The 19,016-nt window shown below is 38.3% G+C and overlaps 1 protein-coding gene across 1 annotated transcript in view; it reads left to right on the top strand.

Moving 5' to 3' along the window:
• Positions 1-17,974, top strand: part of LOC140141365 (cullin-5-like) — a 31,753-nt gene extending 13,779 nt beyond the window's left edge. Inside the window, 15 exon segments of the mRNA XM_072163202.1 lie at positions 786-837; positions 840-878; positions 2,638-2,768; positions 4,622-4,729; positions 6,329-6,393; positions 9,055-9,187; positions 9,994-10,125; positions 10,542-10,638; positions 10,641-10,670; positions 13,072-13,244; positions 13,757-13,918; positions 15,233-15,351; positions 16,188-16,311; positions 16,712-16,771; positions 16,773-17,974. Of these exon segments, the coding sequence (XP_072019303.1) occupies positions 786-837; positions 840-878; positions 2,638-2,768; positions 4,622-4,729; positions 6,329-6,393; positions 9,055-9,187; positions 9,994-10,125; positions 10,542-10,638; positions 10,641-10,670; positions 13,072-13,244; positions 13,757-13,918; positions 15,233-15,351; positions 16,188-16,311; positions 16,712-16,771; positions 16,773-16,907 (1,560 nt within the window). The 3' untranslated portion in view covers positions 16,908-17,974.
• Positions 17,975-19,016: the final 1,042 nt, after the last annotated feature.

Here is a 19,016-nt window from a genome sequence, read left to right as displayed (position 1 = left end):
TCCACTGGAATGAAAGTTGCACTCATACCACTTGAGATGGTTGGCAGTATACAGGTGTAATCAGTGCTCTCCTCTTCTTCTTTGCATGACTAACTTTCCTATTGCTTCTTGTGAGGATGAAGAATGATCAAAGTTCAATGACAATTGTCCTTATTCAATCATCTGAAGAAATTAAGTCGAATGAAAGAATCAATATGATGACCAGGGATTTAGGGGACCTTGGGTGTGTCCAGAGTATTGCGTTCATGTGGTCGTTGGTTCAAGACCTGACAAGACCAAGTTCATGTGAGGAAGGTTTGAGCAGGAAAGTGTGAGTTGACAAAGAATAAAAGTTCTGAACATCCTTTCATGTGTCTGTTTATTGTGTGAATTCATTGGGGCGGACCTGCAACTTTCAAATTTGATAGTAGGCTTGTTCAAATGAGCATAACTTCAAAAGTTTTGATCTGTTTGCGACAAATGAGGTGTCACACTCCGCGTACATGTACACCGCTTCCACTCATATGCTATTCAGTATAATACGATTTGTCGTTTGAACTTGACAGACGAATTTCTTACCTGGTAAGTTACTTTTTGGGACCAGTTTATATGAAATATCAATTGATTGAATGTTGTTAATTGTGATAACATTAAATATTTGTATGTCATGTATTGGTCAGTAATATTTTACCATTAATTCTAATTAAGTAGTCACTAGTTCATTAGTATCAAAGCAGCATAGCAGATTTGGCTGCAGTGCTTACAGGAATTGAAACCAAATTAATACGCATTTCTTTGCTTTGCAGCTCATAGAATGGTGTGTGAAAGTTCTAGTAACAGCCTTCAAAGATGAAATCCTACGGAGTGTGCCCCTATGATCAAGAGTAATGAAACGGAAAGTAAGTTATTGATATGAGGCTTGTTTCTCAATCATTTTACAAAAAAGCTATGTGTTATGCTTTATTTTAGAAAAACAAGTTGTGCTATGCAGGGATTTTGTGTTTGTTTTTAGCCCACTATTTCAGCTCTTTTTTGCTGCTACATGGCCACTTTTTGTTGTATATTGTTTTTTAATAAATAAAAAGGAGCCTGTTAAAAAGACCAGCGCATAGGGGGGTTAGGCCTAAAAAAATAGTTTGATTGGCGTAACATGAAAAAAAATTACGGTATGTCGTTCGGCAATTTAAAAAAAAAAAAAAAATTTACACATTTTAAGCTGAAAATCATGAATTTTTCATTTTTTTTTTAAATTTAAATTTTTCTTTATTTAAAAAAAATAAGAAAAAAAGTCTAGGGTCGGGCCTATTTTTAGGGTCGGTAAAGTTACGCCAATCAAACAGGTTTTTTTTAGGCCTTACTTGCTAGGATGGCTATGACATACTTATGCACATGGGTTTAAGAGACAAACCTTGGTCCAAAGCATACAATGTTTTTACATTGTGTGTAGATTTGATATATGAAAATCTTTCAGGGTGTGCACCACTGGTCAAGAATAATGAGACTGAAACTAAGTCGATGATATAAAGCAGAATATGTTTTAAGGAACAAACTGAAAGATTGATGAAGCACTATTAACGCAAGTAGTTTTGTTATGAAGCTACCCCATGTGAAACAAAACAGGAATGTGATAAGAATAACATTTTTAGGATAGGATTTCATGGATATTTTGGTTTGTTCCCTAATTGATATATTAGGTTACATTTGTTTCCTGTTATATTGTACTGTGTAATTGGTAATTTTTGTGAGGGTTTTATTTTCACGAATAGAGGTAATATCGCAAATTTAACAACCTGTGTATATAAAATTTGTCATATGATAACATTGGCAAGGCATTAATTTTGCGAAAATATCGACACACACAAAAGTCTTGTGTTGGAAATTGTGAAAAATCTGTACGTGAAACCAACTACTTACACAGTATGTAAATTGTAGTTATATAGGTTGTGTGTATTCAATCATTTTCTATTTCCTGTTATGTGAGTGCACATTACGAATGCATTACTCCATATGTTATTATGTAAAGGAGCTGCCATTCAAATGCAATTTTCTCAGCTATATGCTTCAAATGTACAATTTCTTTAAATACCAAGATCTTTTTTTCTAGGTGGTCATAAAAGATGAAAAAAGTATTAAGTCTAAAATTTTGAGATACAACCCATGAAATGGGGTCAATGTGTTATAATTGCCCAGGCCTGAATCCATATTACTAATATAATTATTATTAATTATCATAACTAAGCAAATTTGAATCTCTAAAAAGCATCAAAATTTGCTAAAAATTTACACAAAGAAGATAATTTCAACTCAAATAGTCTTGGAATATGCTCGTATTTATTTAGAGGTTAATAACTGCGCAGAGGTCCAAAGCAAAATGTTTAGATTTTTCACAATGCCTGACATATTACCGATGCAAAGTTATTAACCTCATTCATAACCGTTACTTTAATCTCTTCACCTTACAAAATAACACAAAATTTTGCTCAAAAGTTTATAAAAATAGATGATTTTTACATCTTCCCTTTCCAAAAATCGATCAGGCTAAAACAAGATGACCAATGACAAAAGTGTGTATCACAATCTGTGCAAATATGGTAGCGCGCAATCCAAATACGGCAGCCAGCGCTCGCTCTGACAACAACTTCTGTTATGTGTTTGCAGGGTTAAATCTAATGTTCAGACTGATGGACAGAGTGCCAGATGGGATTCAACCCATGCTCAAAGATCTAGAACAACACATCATGCAAGCAGGCTTAGCAGATATGTTTGCATCAGCTGAAGTCATTACAACAGTAAGTCATGGGTATGGGGTGTATTGGGGTGGGGGTGGGGGTGTGTTATGTGTTTGCAGGGTTAAATCTAATGTTCAGACTGATGGATAGAGTGCCAGATGGGATTCAACCCATGCTGAAAGATCTAGAACAACACATCATGCAAGCAGGCTTAGCAGATATGTTTGCATCAGCTGAAGTCATTACAACAGTAAGTCATGGGTATGGGGTGTATTGGGGTGGGGGTGGGGGTGTGTTATGTGTTTGCAGGGTTAAATCTTATGTTCAGACTGATGGATAGAGTGCCAGATGGGATTCAACCCATGCTCAAAGATCTAGAACAACACATCATGCAAGCAGGCTTAGCAGATATGTTTGCATCAGCTGAAGTCATTACAACAGTAAGTCATGGGTATGGGGTGTATTGGGGTGGGGGTGGGGGTGTGTGTGTGTGTTTGCAGGGTTAAATCTTATGTTCAGACTGATGGATAGAGTGCCAGATGGGATTCAACCCATGCTGAAAGATCTAGAACAACACATCATGCAAGCAGGCTTAGCAGATATGTTTGCATCAGCTGAAGTCATTACAACAGTAAGTCATGGGTATGGGGTGTATTGGGGTGGGGGTGGGGGTGTGTTATGTGTTTGCAGGGTTAAATCTAATGTTCAGACTGATGGATAGAGTGCCAGATGGGATTCAACCCATGCTGAAAGATCTAGAACAACACATCATGCAAGCAGGCTTAGCAGATATGTTTGCATCAGCTGAAGTCATTACAACAGTAAGTCATGGGTATGGGGTGTATTGGGGTGGGGGTGGGGGTGTGTTATGTGTTTGCAGGGTTAAATCTAATGTTCAGACTGATGGATAGAGTGCCAGATGGGATTCAACCCATGCTGAAAGATCTAGAACAACACATCATGCAAGCAGGCTTAGCAGATATGTTTGCATCAGCTGAAGTCATTACAACAGTAAGTCATGAGGGGTATGGGGTGTATGGGGGGGGGGGGGGGGGTGTGTTATGTGTTTGCAGGGTTAAATCTAATGTTCAGACTGATGGACAGAGTGCCCGATGGGATTCAACCCATGCTCAAAGATCTAGAACAACACATCATGCAAGCAGGCTTAGCAGATATGTTTGCATCAGCTGAAGTCATTACAACAGTAAGTCATGGGTATGGGGGTGTATTGGGGTGGGTGGGGGTGTGTGCTTTGTGTGTTTATTAACACATGCAAACAAGGATACACAACATGAGAAATCTCTGTACAACAGTGGACAGGAAGCATGGATTTCCAGGGTTCCCAGACAGTGTTTCTAGATGTAAAATGCCATAAGAAAGCATATATATAGCTAATGACTGCAGATGCCGGTATATGGTGAGTCGGCACTTGAATAGTAAAACCTTAATCACATCCATTGTAAGGTGAAAAACCCATGTGTGTACAAATTCTTATTGTGTTTTTATGTCCTGCTTGCAGGTGGTTACACGTAGGGTGGGGGTATGTACATTGTGTATGGGGTGAAATAAAATGTCTATATGTGTACTTCCATATCAAAACGATGCACTTGTCGGCTGCTACATGTGTCTCGTTTTACATACTAGGTTGGAATAAATACCAGACTCATCTCAAGTGGAGGTCACCTCAAATCATACCAAAGTCACTTGATTTAGGAATACAGAGAACATGTTCCTAAACTATGTGACCTGGGGATGTTTTGAAGTGACGCCCACTTGAGATGAGTCTGGTATTTATTCTAGCTATTATGTTAAATGAGACACATGTAGCAGCCGACAAGTGCATCGTTTTGATATGGATGTACACATATTGTGTAATTTGTTTGCAAAGTAAATTTTGTTGTTTGATTTTGCAGGATTCCGAGAAATATGTGGAGCAGTTATTAGAGTTATTTAATAGATTCAGTACCCTAGTCAAAGATGCCTTCAACGATGACCCAAGATTCCTCACGTCCAGGGACAAGGTAAGTGTTCAATCCAGTTTCTTCATCTTACTTTGATCAGCACCAGAAATTGACAGGAACATGTTTCTAGGCCTGGGAATGTAGACTAAATTCTTGTACAAAAATGTGTCTTTTTGTAAATTGAGTTGTGAGGCCGAAATAAACTGATAACCTTAGCTAGGCAGAAATTGCAAGACTTTTGTTTTTAAGCCTGTGAATGTAGACCCACAATTTGTGCAATATCTGTCTTTTTGTAAACAAATTGTGTGACAGGCAAATAAACTTATATATATACATACATGACATGTAAACTGTTACAGATCTGCCCTGTTGTGGGGAAAAATGTACTCTCTATATTATGTTATTGACATGTAAATATTGGATGATTTCATCTGAGGACAGACCATTATTGATGTTGACTCCAATACCCAGTGTTGCCCTCCCAAGCATTGTATATTATTACAAGAATATACTGTATTGAGCATTCCAGTTGAAAGCCATGTCCCCCCTTTGGAAGACATGACCTTAATCTTTCACATTGCGGGTGGAGACCTCAAATGTGGTTACCTGAATGGGTGACTCCTTAGAAATGTTCAACCCCTGTGTGGAAGATTAAAATTTATGTCTTCCATAGGGGGCACAGCAGCTGATAGGTGTATCCCATCATGCTCTGTAGTACCATAGTAGAACTGCACATGCCATAGAAAATGTACACAAAATCCCTCACTTCAACTTTCAATTACTCGCTTATGCCAGGGGAGCTTAGACTTTTGTTTGAAAAAATATGATCTCTAAAGTATTGTGAAACTATCCATAGCTCTCAATATCTAAGCGGCTCTTGTTTATATTTTGTATACACTAGCGGGACACCGCAAAGCAACCGCTATAAATTTGCCCGAAAACCCCACTTTTTACTGATTTTGAGGCCAATTCTTGACCGTTTTCAACCAAATAAATTTTAAACACATTGTCGTTTATTCCTCGATCTCCCGTGTTAATTTGGCGACATTTGGAAAGAAACTGACGGAGCTTTTGCGTGGACCCACATACCCACAACATTAGCCTATTTATAGTAAGATTTGCTATGGAGATATACTGCAATGCATGATGGGATACTCCCTTTAGCTGCTGTGCATAGGGGGTATGGATTTCAACTGGAATAGCCACATTTACTGATTCAAAAACACATCTGCCTCACATATGAGCGCAGCCTGAATAAAGGATATTTATAATTTGGTTCATCTCAAGTTTGGTAGTGACGTATGTGCGTATTTCCCGTGCCGCAGTATCAAATCGCGCGCATAGAGTTAAACGCCCTAAGTGTGCACGCACGCGTACATGAGCGTTTTGTTGGCACGCTTGCAGCGCAACCACGAAGAAGCAATGACGTCACTGCCAAACTTGAGGTGAACCAAAGTATAGTATCTCTCTGTCAGGGTTGTCCCATCTATTGCACTTACCCATACTGTACATCAGCAACTGAATAATGCTTTGTAATGATAGCTTTACATCGGATCAGACAATAAAATCATGCCTTTTCTTACACCTGTCTTGTCACTTTTTCCATATTCCCACCCAATTGTTTAATGTTGTCACTATGTTTTCTTGCCTCCCATACAGGCATATATGCACATAGTCAATGATACCAAGGTATTTAGGCTTGACCTACCAGTCAAGAACAAAGCGTAAGTTGCAAACATTTTGATCAGTTTTCTAAGTACTTTAAAAACCAAGCCATTAAGTGACTGTGGGCCAGGTGCCATCCACTGAAAAAAAAAGGTTCCATTCCTTTGACTTTGTGTTGCCTGACCAGGGTTAACTTTAACATCATAAGTAGATATTTCCAAGAAAATTGCTACTACAGTTTTTTAAGTAATTCTTAGCCATGGTGTAACATATCTATTGCAAACATTCAGCGTACTAAGCATATACACAATGTAAGGTTCGTATATGCAATCATTTGCACCACGTTGTACACCTGTGTGTTTACTTCGGAGCTACAATTGTGCTTAGCATTCCACCTTGGCTTGGAATTATTTGAAATACCTATTGTTGATTAAATTAGCACCAAGAGTGCCTGAAGAGTAATATTTGCATATACCGTATTTCCTCGAATAAACGGCCCGGGGGGCGTTGCATTTTCCAAATGGGGGGCGTTTATTAGAGGTCATTTTTAGCATGACAATTCCAGTTAAAATCATTAGGTAAGTTTAAAAGTCACTATGAACTATGAACTAGAAACACTGACTTTTGGTTCTGATGCAGATTTTCGTCTATGATTGCTGCTATTATCGACCATGTGAGCAACTTGGTAAGCTTACAACACAAGATGGCATGGAAATATCGGCATTTTTGAAACATCTTGGTTGAAAAAAGTGGTCAGGGGCGTTTATTTGAGGGGGGTGACTATTTTAGGAAATACGGAATAATTATGTAAAACAATCTGATCACTCCAACCAAAGTTAGAAGTTTTGAAAATTGTGTTATTACCATTACTAACTTACTCAGTACCTAATCCTACTGATGTTCAAATCTGTAAGTTACTGGCATACATGCAGTCTTCTGCACCACATTATACACCTGTGTGTTTATTTCGGAGCTACAGTTATACCAAGCATTCCATCTTGCCTTGAAATATGTATTGTTGAATAAATTGACAAAAGTACAGTACAGAGAGTGCCTGAAGAGTAATATTTGCATATATATGTTAGACAATCTGATCACTCCGACCATAGTTAGAAGTTTTGAAAATTGAGTTATTATAACTTAATCAGTACCTAATCCTACTGATGTTCAAATCTGTAAGTTACTAGCATACTTGATTCTTAACTTTTTTCAATATATATTCTTGTGTATTTTATTGTTTTTTACTCCTTATTTTTGCCTTTTTCTCAATTTCATTATCGCCTACTTCAGTCTGTTTATATCAGATCATGTCACATACCGGTTGAGTAGAATTGATTCATGCAGTAACTGTTATGAATTTTTCATTATAATTCATTTGTTATGCCAACATCATGGACTGCAATTAACCAATATTTCAATAAAATTGTTAATTGTGTTTAGACGTATACACCATGCACTGTATTGGGCTAGCCCAGTGAAAATCCATACACCCCCCTATGGAAGACAAGACCTTTAATAATCTCCCATACAGGGAGTGTAGATTTCAAATGGAGTCATCCATTCAGGTAACCTCCATTTGAAATTCACACTCCCTGTGTGGAGATTAAGGTCATACCTCCCATAGGGGGTGTATGGATTCAACTGGAATAGCCCATTTTGGAGCAGACGACACTGAATGGGTGACTCCATTTGAAATTCACACCCCCTGTGTGGAAGATTAAGGTCATACCTCCCATAGGGGTGTATGGATTCAACTGGAATAGCCCATTTTGGAGCAGACGACACTGAATGGGTGACTCCATTTGAAATTCACACCCCTGTGTGGTAGATTAAGGTCATGTCTTCCATAGGGGTGTATGGATTCAACTGAATAGCCCATTTTGGAGCAGACGACACTGAATGGGTGACTCCATTTGAAATCTACACCCCCTGTGTGGAAGATTAAGGTCATGTCTCCCATAGGGGTGTATGGATTGAACTGGAATAGCCCATTTTGGAGCAGACGACACTGAATGGGTGACTCCATTTGAAATCTACACCCCCTGTGTGGAAGATTAAGGTCATGTCTCCCATAGGGGTGTATGGATTGAACTGGAATAGCCCATTTTGGAGCAGACGACACTGAATGGGTGACTCCATTTGAAATCTACACCCCCTGTGTGGTAGATTAAGGTCATGTCTTCCATAGGGGGTGTATGGATTCAACTGGAATAGCCCATTTTGGAGCAGACGACACTGAATGGGTGACTCCATTTGAAATCTACACCCCCTGTGTGGTAGATTAAGGTCATGTCTTCCATAGGGGGTGTATGGATTCAACTGGAATAGCCCATTTTGGAGCAGACGACACTGAATGGGTGACTCCATTTGAAATCTACACCCCTGTGTGGTAGATTAAGGTCATGTCTTCCATAGGGGGTGTATTGATTCAACTGGAATAGCCCATTTTGGAGCAGACAACACTGAATGGGTGACTCCATTTGAAATCTACACCCCCTGTGTGGTAGATTAAGGTCATGTCTTCCATAGGGGGTGTATGGATTCAACTGGAATAGCCCATTTTGGAGCAGACGACACTGAATGGGTGACTCCATTTGAAATTCACACTCCCTGTGTGGAAGATTAAGGTCATGCCTTCCACAGGGGGTGTATGGATTCAACTGGAATAGCCCATTGAATGACTTTTTCCTTTTCATGTTGTCATTGTTAATGCCATATAGTATCAGCAGTAAAACGCAGCCTGAATCCAAGTGTCCGGAGCTACTAGCCAACTACTGTGACATGCTACTTAGGAAAACAGCACTTAGTAAAAAACTCACCTCGGAAGAGATAGAAAGCAAACTCAAGAATGTGGTATGTGTATATATTTAATGTATATTGAGTGATCTCTTTGCCGACAAACGAGGACACACACATGACATTTCACATTCAAACTGTGGACTGTCCTCGGTCTGAAACTGCTGCAAAAGACCTCAAATGCATGCTAGATGCTTTAAACGCTATTTGCCTGAAACCGAGGACCACACGTGTAAAAACTACCGTCCGCAGGGTGATGGCTAAAATTCCGTTTCGTATTATACACACAAAAAATTCGCCATTTTAGTCCACGGTTAGGCGATGAAAACATCATACACACGTCCTCGGTTAGATAGCAAAACACAATGTCCACGTTTGGAGGCAAACACAGACATGTGTGTGTGTTGATGTGTTAGAATAAAGCAAAACTGATAATCTCACCTGAATCTGGTTTATGCTGAATGTGGATTATATGTTTCCACCCACTCATTATGTAATATATATTATGACTAGGCGGTTACCCGTATTTGGCGGTTCTCAGGTGGGTGCGATTACCTGGCTGATGGTGGGGCTGATGGTGACTGTACCCACCAAGTTTCATGCCCATTCGACAGTTTTTACTTATTTGACCTCATGTGACCCCTGGTGACCCCTAAATGACCTTCCCAAAATTTGGCTCGAAATGGTGACTGTACCCACCAAGTTTCATGCCCATTCGACAGTTTTTACTAAATAGACCTCAGATGACCCCTGGTGACCCCAAAATGATCTTCCAAAATTTGGCTCTAAATGTTGACTGTACCCACCAAGTTTCATGCCCATATGACAGTATTTATATATATTATGTTCTGTATTGTTTGCAGTTATTGGTGCTAAAATATGTACAGAACAAAGATGTATTTATGAGATATCACAAGGCTCATCTGACAAGACGGCTTATACTGGACACATCAGCTGACAGTGAGAAGGAGGAGAACATGGTAGAATGGTTAAGGGTAAGAGCACTATGGCACATTTGGAACAATGTTTTTAACATAATTGACTTGTCTTGTAGAAGCAATTTGAAAACTAATGTGAAATCATGGTAAATTAATTAATCAGAATTTACAAGATACCGATTAAAAGGGAAAAATTAGATGTGAATTTAAACGTCAGTATTCCTGTGCAGTATGTACACCTGTTGCCAGTTATAAATAATACACACATGGACACGAATAGAGGGATAAGGATTCCACCTGGGTGCTGTTTGGTTGAAATATAATCCGTTATCCAAATAGGCTGCTTTAGCATGATTTTGCAGATAACCGTAGGGGGCACCTTCCACTCCCTGTGCATGCCACTGATACATAGAATACTGCATTACTAAAATCAAAGCACCAAACTTATATCTTTGTTCATTATTGTTACACAGGAGGTAGGAATGCCAGCCGATTATGTCAACAAACTAGCTAGAATGTTCCAAGATATCAAAGTAAGTGAAGACTTAAACCAAGCATTCAAGGAGCTACATAAAACAACTATGACAGCGCAGCAGGGACAGGTGAGTCAGATACATTGTGCTTATCGTCGTTAGGCAGGAAAAACCTATATATATATGTCCCCTGAACATGTTTAAAACATAACTGCCAACCAGTTATATAGTAGGTTTTGCTTTAACATGTTCGGGGACCACATAGGAGGTTTTTCCTGCCCAACGATGTTATATTAGAATTTCATCACTAACATTTTATTCACAAATGTTATGATTTAAAGTATGGGCTATATTCTAGTTACAATTGAAGGGGTGGGTGTAATATAGTCACTATATTGCGACCGACTTTAAACCTGGGGTCCTAGATTTTCTATGAACAACAATTTTGATCTGGAATCATTGAGAATGTGTTTCTTACATCAACAACGACTAGATTCGAAATTTTTTTCCAAGAAATATCCATCTCATAAGTAGTTCTAGAAACTAGTGTGGAATTCTTGGGGCAAAAAGTTCCTAACCCACTAATTTACAAGTGACCGGTTTGTGTGTAAAAATTGTACAAATGATTTCAACAAAACAGTTAGTCTGTTGAAGAAATCCTATACTTTATGCTTGTATACTTTATTGATGGACATTCTCATGTACTTGGTCAAAAAACAACAATCGCGAAACCAGTAACATGTGTTTTAGGTGGGTTAGGACTTTATTATACCCACCCCTTTACCCATACACTGTCTATGGAAAACATGACCTTAATCTCCCACACATGAAGTGAAAATTTCAAATGGGGTTAAATGAATGAGTGACTCAACTTGAAATTTACACTACCTGTGTGGGAGATTAAATTCATGTCTTCCATAGGGATGTATGTGTTTCCACTGCCATTTCACAGTCATTTGCAGACACCCAGTTGTCAGGAAATTCAGGCACCTCGGCTGAATTTATTTAATCTTTGCATCGACTGTCGATGCTGCCTCAATACTTGTCATTATTAATGAACTATCAACTAATTAATCAGAATTAATATTTGAAGATTTTATTTCATCAGTACATTGCATACAAAGATGAAATATTTTCAAAAATAACTAAATTGAAATGTCATAAAATAGTAAGGATCAACCAAGCTCCTTCTGTCAAGTACTTGGGTGTTTCTCATCATCAATTTTTATCTAGTGAAGAAATTGCTCTCATTGTCATCAAAAATTTAAGTTCCAAGCTGAAATTTTTACACAGAAAAGGTTCTTCAATGAAAATTCACATACTATGAGTATGATCAACTTGTAATAGGCAAGAATTTCCAGTTTCTGTTACTGCACACATCATCTTTAAGTCCCAACTTACGCCCGCATTATTCACAAAAGTGTGCATCAGTTGAGCGTCATTTGCACATTATGCATTGCAAAGTGCTGCACCCTGGTGTGTGTAAGCCATTATATATCAATCCACAATGTTTTGAGTCCTGCCTCTTATAAGCTGATCAGAGTATAGGAATCTGTGCTCTATCCTCATTCGGTGCCATTTTAAGTATGCTAGCTCATCCTGGTACTCGGTTCTTTCGCAAATTAAACGGCAAATTATGCAAAAAAAAATGGTTATATTCATTCTGGAACTTGACAGACTGGACATATTATCTGTAAAGGAATGAGTAACACAAATGAAAATTAATCATGTTTTCAATGGAAAATCATCTTGATACCTTTCAGATAATAAACACCCTTCCTCAGATTTACATGGTTATAGTACCCGAAACAGTGAGTTAAATTATGTTCTTCCTCTGGGCTAATGGTAATTAATGGTGAATGAAGGGTGCAATTAATTTATTCCATTTTGCCAGTATTAAAGAGTTGAATTTTCTTCCACAGCAAATGATATCAATCACAAATCAAAACTTATTTTAAAAGTGAACTAATGACCCATCTAAGTACTAGTAGTATCAACTCTTGCAATCAATATTTCTTATATGCGGTGGCTTATTCAATCTTTGCTTGTTTAAGGGAACAAACCAAAAGACTACTGAAGTCCTATATATGTAAAGGAACATACTGAATGTTCAATAATGGCCAACAAATTTCATTTTGTGGGGGGGTCATAAAATCCAATTACGTTTATAAAAACAAGTTAAATATCAGTCATAGTTGATTTTTATGGTTGGAAGATTCAACATGTCGCACCTACGTTTTAAGGAGGGTGAGATTCAGCCTCGTAAGGAAAGCGCATTCGTTTATAGGACGTCATGGAACTTTTGGTTTGTTCCCTAACTAGTCTCACCAAAAAGATGACGCCAATCGCATCTGTATGAACCGGAAAATGAGAGTGGGTCAAAAAGAACATGGGATGTTTCTTAAGATAAATACATGCAATGTAATAGGCCATTTCAACCCTCTCAAGATTTCATCAATCTTTAGAGGTGTATCAATTACACCAATGTCCAAAGATTAAATCTTATTTTGTTGATAAAATGATCTTACAGATAACATCAACATCAAAATCCTCAATGCTGGGGCATGGTCAAGAAGTAGTGAGCGTGTACCTGTGTCTCTACCATTAGAGTTAGAAGATTTTATACCAGAAGTAGAGGACTTTTATAGGAACAAACATAGTGGTAGAAAACTACAGTGGCATCATCTTATGTCCAATGGAATTGTAAGTCATATTATAAAAATAGGAGGTAGGGAGGGCGGTGAGAGAGGAATAGAGGATGGGAGGGATGAGTGATGATAGAAGAGGACTTCTATAGGAACAAGTGGCATCATCTCATGCTCAATGGAATTCTAAGTAATATGAAAAATAGGAGGTAGGGAGGGGCTAGGGAGGGAGGGAACAATGGAAGTACAGGACTTCTGCATGAACAAACATAGTGTTAAGAAACTACAGTGGTATCAACTCATGCCCAATGGAATTGTAATTAATATGATAAAGCAGGGGTGAGGGAGGGACCAGGGAAGGGATGTAAGTAGGGGGCTTCTATAATGTAGGAACAACCTGATCTATTGACAGGTGCACATGCTTGATGGTTGCACAAATTGATTGGGGATATTGATTTGACGAATGCTTCATTCACACAACCAATGATGTGGATTATCTCTGTATGAACAAGCGTTGGGGTTACAACATTGTGGTTACAAACTAATGACACATGTTTTTCACACCTGTAGATCACATTCAAGAATGAAGTCGGTGTATTTGACCTGGAGGTCACAACTTTTCAAATGGCAGTACTATTCACATGGAACCATAGAAGGAGAGATATCATCTCTTTTGAGAATCTTAGACTAGCCACAGAGCTTCCCGATAATGAACTCAGGAAAACATTATGGGTAAGAGATTGATTAGTCAGCTCCATTTGGCAGGATTAGGCCCCCCAAAAAAGTTGTTTGTTTGTCCTCCACCACCCGCTCCTCAGATGAAGGCCTGACCAATACTTTTTTTTTTTTCAATTTTTTTTTTTTTATAAAAATAAGTAAAATTCAATTTATTTTTCAGATTTGAAGTATCTCTGGACCTAGCTATAAAGCTAAATACTAAGATCTTTCATGGTTGAAAATTAAAAAAGCCCCTAAAACATTTTGTGTCTTCAATATGCAAAGTTATAACTTGTATTCATGTCATAGTCTATTATTTTTAGTGACTTCAAAATACATTGGATTTGAAATCATTAAAAGACTATGACATGAACACAAATTATAACTTTAACTGCATATTAATGAAACAAAATGTGGTGTTTTTTTTGGTCACCATGAATGATTGTAGCATTTAGCTCTAGCTAGGACCAGGAATGCGTCAAATCAACCCCCCCAAAAAAAAATCTGCCCGCCAGCACATCCTCTTTCAAAGCTGTGGAGGACAAACAAACAATTATTTTTTTTTGGTCTTACTGCTAAAATGTGACACTTTGGGAATAAGAGGGACATAGAAAGGTAGACACATAACAGGTAGACAGAGCTAGAGATAGGAGAGATAGATGGATGGGGTAGCAGGAGGCAGAGATAGACTGCTGCCCTCAGTCGTCAACCATCTGGATTGACGACTGAGAAAACTATGTGGAAAAAAAGTGACGGATTTTGCAACAGGATTCCTGTGGCATAGAGCATGCGCAGTTGTGTCCAAATTGACGCGGTACACGGGCGCCGCTAGTCAGTCGCGCTTCTGGCGCTACAAGCAAAAGTCGCATTGAATAGTTTTCAGAAGTCCGTCATGATATTGGCTGTAAGATAATCAGTCGTCACTACGAAGCATACACAGTACATGCGAAGTGTAGACGGCTGATTGGAATTAGTCTAAGGCAGAGATAGGCAGCAAAGAGAGAGAAGGAAGGAAGGAGGTAATCAGTTGCATTTTGGAAGGCCTGGGAGCCTGAATGAAAAGAAGTTTTGTTCATCCAAAGAATAAGAATTTAATTCAAAAGTTACGTTTTAGGAATGTTGCATCCACCATATCTGAAGGCTTTTCATAGTTTACAATAAATGATTTGGCTTGGCCAGTGCGTATATCTCATACAAAATTGTTTTACAGTTGACTGTTTGCCTTGCTGGGGCCAGATCCGAGAATTGAGTCTCTTTTGACATGTGTGAGGGTTTTGATCATGTCAGATATTCAATGGTCTCAATTTTGATCTCTTCCTCACCTTACAGTCATTAGTAGCCTTTGCCAAATTGAAGCGCCAGTTACTACTATGCCAACCAGAAGCAAGGTCACCCAAAGATTTTAACGATGGTACAAATTTCTGGATTAACCAACAATTTGCAGTCATGTAAGTATTTTGATACACTTAAAAGTGTTCAAAACAGATTTTGTCATTAAATTTGTACGAAAATGGACAAAAGTGTTTCACATACAGAGCTATACAATACTGGTTTTAGATTTTGCTGCAAACTTATTTATTGCTAAATTCATTTTCCTCAAAGGGTATTTTTTTTATGAAGAAGACACTTGAAAGTTTTTATTTTGGTGAATTCTACATGCCAATCTTTCGAGTGACATTGTGTGACATGGTATTGAAGTTATAGTTCTTTATGTGAAATAATTTTGTTTAAAATGGTATTAAACTTATAGGTCTGTATGTGATGTGACCAACGATGTGGGCAGTCAACTAATCACATTTTATTGCAGTTTTAGCATGATTGTAGCTAGCTTAAGTTGAATGCTGGCTAAGTTTACTATCTAATTAGAGCACTGGCTCGAGGCCAAGACCACTCAGTGCCTGCATGTTTGTTACCTGCACACACAGAACAATAGGAGTAACGTTTTTGCAAATTTTACATGAAGAACTTCCTACAAAAAGTCAGAATATTGAGTTTTGCATACAGTGCACAAAGCAATATTTATGAAACGATTACGTCAGACTATAAAATTTTTCGAGAGCTTTTCCTGAAATAATAGATTTTTAAGCAGAAAAATTGCCACATTTACCATGTTGCAATTGAAACCTACAGGAAAACCACGCCATGAGCTTCTGATGGCTAATTTGACCATCCAATGCTTCTAAATAGCATTCCAAATTGAATGTTTCTAGTTGGTAGAGTTGTCCTATGTATGAGTGACTAATTCTGCATTATATCTGTGGACTTGTTTACTTTCTCCTCCCAGTAAAAATGGTAAACCCCAGAAGAGAGGCAAGATCAACCTGATAGGAAGACTACAGCTGTCTACAGAGAGGAGTGCAGAGGAGGAGAAGGAAGGTATCGTACAACTCAGAATCCTAAGAACACAGGTATGCATAGATTTGTAGAATGTTATGGTTATGATACGTCAACCTTACCATTTATCTCAACTTGTGGACATATCAAGTGACAAGATGATATTTGGTCCATCTAACAATTATTAACTGTATTGTAAACTATATTGTAATCTTAACAGGAAACTTCTTAAAGTAAATGTGAGTCTCAGTATCATTCTATTCTGTGGCGTACTGTGGATGCTCCTACCTGAGGGGCTTCAGAAATGGTAAATTTTACTGCCCCCTTCATCAACAGCCCGAAAAGGTTGACCCAATTTTACAGATGCTAGTGACAAAAAGCAAAAAAAAAATTATGTATAGTTCCATTGGTTTCACAATTTTTTCAAAAAGTCATCAAATTCATGTTTCATTTATTTTAATTTTGCTCTTCTAGGAGGCAATTGTGAAGATCATGAAGATGAGGAAGAAGATCACAAATGCCCAACTTCAAAGCGGAGCTGGTGGAGATCCTGAAGAACATGTTCCTCCCTCAGAAGAAGATGATCAAAGAGCAGATTGAGTGGTTGATAGAACACAAGTATATGAAGAGAGACGAGAACAGCATCAACACATTCACCTACCTGGCTTGAGGGAGGACTCCATTTAGCCATGTAGTCTGCCATATTGGATTGTCACTCATAGGGACCAAAATGGTGTACCGCTTGCATTTTGGTGCAAAGGCCCTATAGACGAATCCAATTTCACACATTCGTACACCTTAATGGCTGCCAAAGTTGGGTCCCCGTCGGCTCCATCTCACCTAAAATGTGAAATGATGAGGCCTTGGAGGCTATTTTAAACTGCATTCTATCACCTGTGTTACACGTAGACAAAAGAATAATGGCAGTGTACAACACAAAAAAGAATCTAACATCGAATTTTAAGCGGCTTTAATCCACCCAATTGGGCAGTCACTACACCAGTTTGGTGCATGCGGGGACCTGTCATGGCCGACCAAATCCTGACCATGACTTGGCCTCGTTGGATTCGTCTATATACTGGGTCTTAGCTAGAATTTGATATGAGCCCATCATTTTCACTAAAACTCCCTGTTCAAAATTGGACCCAGAAACCCTCTGCACCTTCTGGGCCTTCAGTCAGTTCAAAAAGCTATTGCTATAAACCTTAGCATTACAGGGCAATTGTTAACAAGCCAAGTTTGTCAGGTGCAGAGTAAAAGTGACCATGAAACAATCAGGAGGTACACTATTTCTCCTCCATCAGTGCTGTGCAAAGATGGCAGAGTGGGCGAGTTCTCCCAGTGAAATTCAATGCAAATTACACAGGTCGGGTTTGGGTGATGAAAGATGGAAGGTAAAGCACCAGATAAAGTGTTAGGAGGTTGTAGCTTTCTGTCTAGGCTGCAAAGTGTTGGTACATGTAAAATGGAAGTTAAGTCGGACAATCTACACAATTTATACAAAATTTGCATCAATTTGGTACTTCCAAAATCTTGAATCAATATGGACTTGCTTTTGGCCTGTCTGCAAGGTACAAATGTCACACAGTAACTGAATGAGTGTTGCAACATTTTAAACATAGTCTGAGTGGCCATAGGAAGCTTGGGGATATTGGGTTGTGACATCCAGTGCCTGTTGGGGCATGATAGGGTGGTTTAGGCCATGTAAAAAAACTTGGCTAGAAAGAAGGAGAAGAAAATTTCTTCTGGGGTTATTTAATAACCCCAGAATAATGTTGCTTAGTCGGAGTAGGTGCAAACATTTGAGTTTGCCTAAAAAGATCTTCATTTTGTCACAAGCTTGAAGAAATATGGCTTGTATATGGCTTGTAATGCAAGCCATGGAAGTTCCACATTGATGTACATTAATCTAGATCTGCTCGCCCATGTGGATTGTCCCATAGAGCTATTACATTTGAAATGCATACACCTTCTATGAAAAACATGACCTTTCCATGCAGGGAGAGTAGAATTCAAATGGAGTCACCCATTCAGGTAACCCCATTTGAAATTCACACTCCCTGGGTAAACAATTAAGGTCATGTCTTTCAAGGGGTGTATGGATTTTGAATAACCCATTGTCAGAAATCTGTTTCAGATGTTGGCATATTTCAAATCATGACATCAATTTTACATTAACAGTTTTTGATCACCAATCATGCCCAGTGATGGTTATGTCAAAATTATTTATATTATCATCATAACTAAAATTTGAAACTTAACGTACTAATACACAGCTTGTGGCTGTAAGACTTTGTCCTATTTGAGTCTTTTTCCTGCTATTTATTGTTGATATTTATGTTGTGAGTGTTTTCTCACCCTACCCAAATATTTTATTTTCAATTATTATAATTATTTCCCCTCCAAATATTCCATGTTTCTTCAGCCTTCCCTCACCCGCCACTTTCTGTTGAACTGTTCTATGGACAGCTCTTGCACTTGTCTGAATATGCAGCTATATCTATAGCAAAAAGAAAATGTTATCACTCAGTTAATTATTACATTACATAACGAACACTTATCAAGCGCCTTTCCCGCTGGATTCAAAGCACGATAAATGACAGAAGCAGATTGAATTAGTCTAGTTTAACTTCACATTTTGGCCCAAAATACTTACATCATATTACACAGAATTGTTCGCAAGACAGGTAATAACATAAGCATTTAGCTAGCTGCTCTTGCAATCATACAAAGGGGAAAAATGAAATTCAGTTCTCAAGTAGTAATATCAAAGATTTCA

This window comes from Amphiura filiformis, chromosome 19, assembly GCF_039555335.1.
Source record: "Amphiura filiformis chromosome 19, Afil_fr2py, whole genome shotgun sequence".
Taxonomy (NCBI): Eukaryota; Metazoa; Echinodermata; class Ophiuroidea; order Amphilepidida; family Amphiuridae; genus Amphiura; species Amphiura filiformis.
This window is presented reverse-complemented; position numbering and strand designations above follow the sequence as displayed.